Source organism: Labeo rohita, chromosome 17, assembly GCF_022985175.1.
Source record: "Labeo rohita strain BAU-BD-2019 chromosome 17, IGBB_LRoh.1.0, whole genome shotgun sequence".
Taxonomy (NCBI): Eukaryota; Metazoa; Chordata; class Actinopteri; order Cypriniformes; family Cyprinidae; genus Labeo; species Labeo rohita.
The window spans coordinates 31,301,289-31,309,463 of NC_066885.1; the positions used below are offsets into that span (position 1 = coordinate 31,301,289).

The 8,175-nt window shown below is 34.9% G+C and overlaps 2 protein-coding genes across 2 annotated transcripts in view; both read left to right on the forward strand.

The window, feature by feature from the left end:
- The window catches only part of mthfd1b (methylenetetrahydrofolate dehydrogenase (NADP+ dependent) 1b), a 30,350-nt gene extending 29,432 nt beyond the window's left edge, over positions 1 to 918 (forward strand). The window contains exons 27-28 of the mRNA XM_051133649.1: positions 169 to 274; positions 374 to 918. Of these exons, the coding sequence (XP_050989606.1) occupies positions 169 to 258 (90 nt within the window). The 3' untranslated portion in view covers positions 259 to 274; positions 374 to 918. The remainder of the gene's footprint in view (positions 1 to 168; positions 275 to 373) is intronic.
- Positions 919 to 7,041: 6,123 nt separating this feature from the next.
- Positions 7,042 to 7,946, forward strand: gpx2 (glutathione peroxidase 2). Its single transcript, XM_051133687.1, has 2 exons — positions 7,042 to 7,264; positions 7,459 to 7,946. Exons 1-2 carry the CDS (start codon positions 7,043 to 7,045, stop codon positions 7,825 to 7,827), a joined length of 591 nt encoding a protein of 196 aa, XP_050989644.1. The 5' UTR covers position 7,042; the 3' UTR covers positions 7,828 to 7,946.
- The last annotated feature ends 229 nt before the right edge of the window (positions 7,947 to 8,175 follow it).

Consider the following 8,175-nt stretch of genomic DNA (forward strand, 5'->3'; position numbering starts at 1 on the left):
ACATTAAATAACTGTTCATCCATTCATTCAGTCATTCATTCTAGAAAGAATCTGTAATTATGTAAAAACAGTTGTGATTCGTACCATGTAAAATTAATGTTCTTATTTTAATTAATTAATTTATTTTTACTTGTTTGTTTGTTTGTTTGTTTGTTTGTTTGTTTGCAGATGCCGACTATTCCTGGCCTTCCGACTCGTCCATGTTTCTATGACATTGATCTTGACACTGAGAGTGGAGAAGTTCTTGGCCTTTTTTAAACAAAGTTTTATTGGGGTATGTAATAATCTTTTATTTAGATGTAATGCATTGTGCCTGTAAAATGGTACATCTTTTAATACAGCTGTAAATAATTGTTTTCTTGTTCAATTACAGTTTGTGGCGGACCACATAGGATTCCCTCCACTGGACTAAAGAGTCTTCTTCTCAGATCAGAGGAGGTTATTTCTAACAGAACAGATGTGTTGTCATAACATTTGAGATATTCTGATCTATAACATTTTGTCTATTTTCAAAATGAAAATCTCTAATAAATACTTTTATTAGACCTCACTACACTACACTACTTCACTGAGCAAAACAATGAAATTGTCCATGGCATGATCTCATCCAAATATTTTTATAAGTAGTTAAGTTTTCTTTTTTTTCTAAACTTATTTTGTAGATAGTAGATAGTAGTTAGTCATTATCATTTATGCTATTTCTGTTAATAACGGTTTTCAGTCTATAAGGTTTCTGTCTACATGATTTTTTTTCTTGTCAAATGCCAAGTGAGAGTAAAAACTGACTTTGGTAAGTGTAAACAAAACTTGCCATTGACTGGTAACTCTATACTGAACAACTGTCAGATACATATTATTGATTCAGTTTGAATGCATTTGTCTTGTGTGAATACAACATTCTAATAAATTGTAACTGAGCCTTCGATATGGGATTATTTTTGTGCCAATAAGAATGAACGTAACTTTATAAAACTGAACGTATCTTTCCAAGAAACGATCAAAAATATGCCACTGCAAAAGAAGAAAAACACAATGAAAATGAAAAAATGAACTCAGTCGCACGAATTTAACATGCTCTTCAAATATGCTTCATTCTTTGTTAGTGATTTTCAAAAATCGTTTTCGCGAATCATGGATCCTGAATGCGTTGCCACAGCTTTCGCTTACGCTTCGCAAATTTTCGTTTGCTGTTTTGGCACAAACCTCTCGTGGGGGCGGGCTTAACAGCGATCTACTCTGATTGGCTAATGAGCTTTTGATGGACAGTTGCTCTCTGACCTGGAAGCACGGACGGTGACGTCAGTGGCGCACATATTGGAAAGTTGTTGCGGTGTGCAATACGTCGTGCTTTGTTTATATTAAGTATTAATGTTATTCGTATTTCACCTACGGTCGTCTCTTAGTTTCTAAAGATGAGCTCCCAGGAGAGACACGGAGCAGCATCATCTTCCACCTCAGCTTGTCCCTCAGGGCAGCTTGAAGTAAATTCGTGTTGCTAAAGGAAGGTTAATCAATAACATTGATAAAAGTTTTATACATGTACAGTGTGCAACAGTTCTGATAGTTTCTATAAACAAAGCACGACGTATTGCGCCACTGACGTCACCGTCCGTGCTTCCAGGTCAGAGAGCAACTGTCCATCAAAAGCTCATTAGCCAATCAGAGTAGATTGCTGTTAAGCCCGCCCCCACGAGAGGTTTGTGCCAAAACAGCAAACGAAAATTTGCGAAGCGTAAGCGAAAGCTGTGGCAATGCATTCAGGATCCATGATTCGCGAAAACGATTCTTTGAAAATCATTAACAAAGAATGAAGCATATTTGAAGAGCATGTTAAATTCGTGCGACTGAGTTCATTTTTTCATTTTCATTGTGTTTTTCTTCTTTTGCAGTGGCATATTTTTGATCGTTTCTTGGAAAGATACGTTCAGTTTTATAAAGTTACGTTCATTCTTATTGGCACAAAAATAATCCCATACTTCGATACAGTCTACTTAATTCGTGTCTGTATTGCCAGTTTCTGGTTTGGGAAATTTTTCTCACAGTAAAAAATAAATAAAAAGTCTCCAGTTATTTTCTGTGTAGCCTCATTACTATCTAATAGAAACATTCAAGGAAAAGATTTTGTTTGCATTTTCTTTTTCACTTTAGTTCTTCTAGTTGCCTGAATTAAGCGGTAAGATGCTTTTGAGTTTCAATAAGTTCAATTTTAACTACAGCATAGTCAATAAAATTGTGCTTACTATGCATGCAGTGTTTGTCACTTAAAAAAAGAAAAGAAAGAAAGAAAAAATAGTCAGTTAAAGGATCTAATATTTACAGTTTTTCTATACTTCAGTTTCAGTTTTTTTTTTTGTTTTTTTTTGTTTTTTTTAAATCTAATACTTTTCACAAAAATGTAAATGAGCGTATAAATGATTACATTTTCCAACAAGTTACAACATTAAATATTTATACTTCTTGCTTCCTTATGCTAAGACATTGAATATCCTAACTTGTGAACAGATTTTTGATATTTTGAATGCAGTTGTCATGGCGAAATAATAAATAATTGCGAAACGTGAAACCAGGAGTGTTTATCTTGCGTGTAGTAGTTTTTACATGAAATGCCCCAAATGATGAGTTGGATGGAACAATTGTTTCAACCCAGAGCTCAATAAAATTGTGCAGTGGGTCAAAATTCAATTCAAGATCAAAAGAGATGTTTCAAGAAAAATTTAAAATTACATGACTGGCTAGTATGTCTAATTATCACATTCAACATGGACTGTTTGTTTTCTTGTAAAAGAGTCGAAAAGTAGCAGATCTTAGCCTTTGTTCTAAGCCTCTCATCCAACACTACGAATATGTGCCATTTTCTAGACAGGAGAATGTCACTATCTCAGGAGGGATGGAAACTCTATTTAGCAGGTCAGGGCGCCTTTGCTCTCAAAAATGTTTTAAAGTGTTGCGTTGTGCAAATAATAGAATTTTAGTTCCATTTTTGATTTTGTCTTCCATCGAAAACACCATGCCACATTCTGTTCTTTTCCTTTAATGCGGTGTACTCCATTTCCAGACCGCTGTTGCCCTACCTGCATAACAGCAAGTGGCATTCAAATGAGTTGGTGGTCATCCCGTTTAGTGGAGAGTTGTTTTCACCCTCTGCCGGTCTGTAGCTTTGTTGTCCCTAATGTTTGCAGCTTGACTTTATTCTTTGGAACTGCTGTCTTTGATATTTTAAGGATGCAACCTGACACTCATTGTATCCCTTTGCCAGTAAAGCCGGAATTGAACCCTTCGTTTCCTTACTTAGAACTTTTCTATTCAACTTTTTTGGCACTGTCAATAGTTATTTGATTCCAATTACTTTTTGAGGTACTATTAACACTGTTTTTGCCATCCAGCTGGTCCTATTGGAAGAGGATAGAGATGACAACACTTTTTTTTTTTTTTTTTTTTTTTCATTTAGTTGAGGTGATCACCTAATCAGTACTTCATTAAGCAGAATGAGGTGTGCCTATGTTGGAATTCAATAGACACTGGAAAAATTGAAGTGGTCTCTTAATTTTTTCCAGAGCTGTGCAAATCAGTCAAGTCATGTCACATAACAGCATGTGCCAGGGAAAAAAAAAAAAAAAGAAAAGATTTAAAAGCATACTAAGTTGAGGAGCTAGGCACTGTTCTCGAGATGGACATCTGTAGGCTACTTTGGGCTTTGAGCCTGTCTTGGTGAGTTTTCACCTAAATGCTGTCAATTATGTCTTAAGTAAACATAAACGGTTGGAAAAGTAATTATGCATTATGTGTTCGGTCTTAAAGTGACAGTGGCCCTAAAAAAACCTGCTGTGAAAATAGCAGGAAAGATTTTTGGTGTAGATCAGATAGGTCATACAGAAATGTTTCATAATTATGTTCTTAAGAAAGTCCAGGTTATATATTGTACTGCTGACAATCAGTTTTAGAGTTCCTGTAAGCAGAACAAAAAAAAAAAAATGTGTGGCTGTAGTCATTAAAGGAGAAGTCAACTTCCAGAACAAAAATTTACAGATGATGTACTCACCCCCTTGTCATCCAGTGTCTTTCTTTGTTCGGTCATAAAGAAATTGTTTTTTGAGGAAAACATTTCAGCATTTTTCTCCAAATAATGGACTGATATGGTGCCCCGAGTTTCAACTTGCAAAATGCAGTTTAAATGCGACTTCAAACGATCCCAAATGCGGTTGTAAACGATCCCAGCCGAGGAAAAAGGGTCTTATCTAGGGAAACAATGTTATTTTTATAAAAAAAAAAAAATCATTTAATGTTAATATAATTAATATAATTAATTTAATATAATAATACTTTTTAATGTTAAATGGTCATCTTGTCTTACTCTGGCTGAACTCAGGTTCATGACAGTTAGGGTATGTCGAAAATATGATCAGAGTTTTTCGACTCACTGTCTTAAACCAGAATACACAGAGTTCAGGCAGAGCAAAACAAGACAAGCATTTTTAAAAAGTATTTAAATTGCATTTTTTAATAAAAATAACCGATTGTTTCACTGGATAAGACCCTCCTGCCTTGGCTGGAATATTTATAACCACATTTGGGATTGTTTGAAGCTGCATTTAAACTGCATTTTAGAAGTTCAAACTCTGGGCACCATAGCAGTCCATTACAGTGTTGGGGGTAACGCATTAAAAGTAACGCGAGTTACGTAGTAATATTACTTTTTTCAAGTAACTAGTAAAGTAACGCATTACTTTTGAATTTCTAAGAAAAAGTTCTGAGTTACTTTTTCGAATAAGTAACGGCAGTTACTTTTTTCCCTATTTATTGATTGAAGTCTCCTGTCGGGAAATTGGGAGTAAACATGATGTTACTGTATTCTAGACTTAATGTGAACATGCATTAATTCATCTCACTCAAAAAAAAAAAAACAGATTCAGTATTCCTCAAAATGAATAAAAACCATGAAATGCAAACTCAGAATATGATTCAACCCTGCAATAATTAAATATGTTAAATAAAACAAATATCCTAAATGTTTTTAATCCCATTTTATTAACCAGTGTCTTTGCTGCTGACCAATTCAACCATACTAATAAGCAAAAATTACTTTAGATAAACTGACATTTGTACTTCATTTTTTTATAACTGAAGAGTGATCTCCTGCATAAATATACTTTTCTTCCCGAGGTAAATTCATTTCACTTTTAGTGTAAAAGGGCTTTTACATTAGAATTGTTTTATATTAAAAACAAAGAAGCAAGCCCTGCCCAGATTTAAAAAGTAACGCAAAAGTAACGTTTCCATAATGTAATTAGTTACTTTTTCAGGGAGTAATGCAAAATTGTAATGCATTACTATTAAAAGTAACTTTCCCCAACACTGGTATATTATATGGACAAAAATCCTGAAATGTTTTCCTCAAAAAATATTATTCCTTTATGACTGAAGAAAGAAAGACATGAACATCTTGGATGACAAAAGGGTGAGTATACATCTGTAAATGTTTGTTCTGGAAATGGACTTCTCCTTTAAGCTATGGAATTGTTCTGGCCCAGAGGAAAACTTAAATTGTATGTTTTTTTCCTTTTGTTTGTAATTATTATTTTTTTTTATTGCGTTGCTGACTGTTTTAACTCCCTTTTGTTTGTTGACAGTACAACTGCTTTGAAGAACAGATTAAGGGGTTGAGGGTCATTTTGAGGGTCATTAGAGTTTTACTTCGGACCCTCAGAAATCTGGAAACAGCCCTGAATATTATGCACGCAGCAATGCAAACCACATGACTTTATCCATACTTTCTCTCCATACACACACAGACAAAGCATGCGTTACATTATTGTGTGAAGACTAAAGTAACTACTTACCTGATCACTTTGTTTTTACTTTGTATTTAAAGCATCATTACTTGTGCTATGCAATAACATTTTTAAATGTTTTAATTGCTTTTTAAAAACTTAGTAACTAACTGAACAACTTGTTCTGCTTTCACTTGAGGCAACCAATCTCCCCATCCAAAAAAATGTTTTTTTTTAAGAGTGGTGTAAAATTACATTTCATAGAAGAGAATAATCTATACTTGTATAAATAAAAAGGTTTATGGTTTTTATTAGAATTGCAGTTGTGAGTGATTCACAAGGTCACAGGATGCCTATAGAAAACAGTAGAGACAGACAAACGGATTCCTTCTTTTGGGGGGTGGGGGAGTGGGGGGGGGTAATAATTTGTAAATTGTTGTTCTGGTAGTGGAGTCCTCCTTTAAGAAAAAATGAATTTTGGAAGGTACCCAAATGTATGCTTTTTGGTCAAACCAGTTAGAGAGAACTTAATAATATTTTTTTTTCAACTGCAATTGTGAGATGTTCTGCAGGTGTCTCGGCTTACCGTCTCAATAAAGTTTAAGATTTGAGAGATTTTATACAAAGAGGAGAAAACTTTTTCTACAACAGTAGTTGGTGTCCTATGCAGGCTGTGTGCTCTGCGTGTAAGTAGTAATTTCTACAAAAATTCCAGAAACTAAAGCTTTGCATGTATGCATACGTATTTGCACCAAACTTGCATGAACAAATTAAGGGTACTAACAAAAAGATTTAATAAGCAATTAAGTGACACTATATACAGCATGAAAGATCTTAGGCATATAGGCACTCTGAAGATGATTATCCTCTGCAACCATCCATTTTTTATAGCATTCATGGTAATGGAGACAGAGACTTTATTAATAAAGTATGGCCCAGAAACTGATACGGTTGGTAAAATTTCCACAGAGCTTAATGTTGGAGTGTTATTTAATCTGTAGCAGGCAGTGTAGTTCTCTTGCCATTTTAACATTTTATTAAAACTTTATATTATTAGAGCTGCACTGAATAGTTCAAGCAAAACTACATTGTTTGCTTCATTGCTTTATTTCCAAATTCTGAGACAGGTATCTTTTCAAAAGCTTGATGTATCACATATCTGCTTAAGGCACCTGCCATGCATTATACATGGCACCACGTGACCAGTATTGTCAACACAAAAGTAGAAAAAGACATTGCTTATGTCATTGCAAAGAAGAGAGCCAGAGTGAACAATGACATTTATAGCTAAGACTTTTTATGATCTGCATGCAACTACGCTGGAAGGGGAGACAATAGATTTCAATATTTTCAGAGGAAGAGTGGTGCTAATTGAGAATGTGGCGTCACTTTGAGGGACAACCACCCGGGACTATATCCAGCTTAATGAGCTCCAGAGCAGATATCCTCACCGGCTTGTGGTCCTGGGCTTTCCCTGCAACCAGTTTGGATACCAGGTTTGTAAATGAAGATGTGCAACATTTCAATTACATTTAGGTGTAGTTTGAGTTCAAAGTCGCATAACTGGTAAATGTAACTGTTCATGTTGAGTCACTAATGTTTCTGAATTTTGAAGAACTGTTGTATATAATTTGGATTGCTGTAATAATTATCGGATTGTCCCTACTTTGTCGTCTTTGTCATTTTACAGGAGAACTGCTCTGATGGAGAAATTCTAAATTCCTTGAAATATGTGCGTCCAGGTGAAGGGTATAAACCTGCATTCACCATTTTTGAGAAGTGCATTGTAAATGGGAGTGATGCACATCCTGTCTTTTCTTACCTGAAAGACAAGCTTCCTTATCCAGATGATGACCCTATGTCATTCATGCAGGACCCTAAATATCTGGTCTGGAATCCCATCAGTCGGAATGATATTTCATGGAATTTTGAAAAGTTTCTAATTGGACCAGAGGGTGAGCCCTTCAAGAGATACAGTAAAAAATTTCAGACTATCAGTATTGAACCTGACATTCAAAGACTGCTGAAACTGACCAAGAACGAATCGAAAACTAGTTAACTGATCACGTTTCAGTCGTGTTAACTCAATGTGACCATATTGACAAAGGTTTTTAATTCACATTATCTTCCATGTTAGCAGCATTGTGGCATCACCTTACTTGCTTTTATATTACTTAATGAAAGTGACACACCAAAATGTAATAGGGTTTCACTTGAGATTGTAAATATGAAAGAAATATGGATGATGCCATTAACAAATTCTCTGCAATGGAAGCCTTAATAAAATATTGATCAACACAGTGGTGTTTCTGGCTTTGTGGACATGTCTCTGTGCTGGGGCAGTATGGAATCCCATTGGGTTCAAAAATGTGACATTGCTTTACTTGTTTATATGATGTCTGCATGT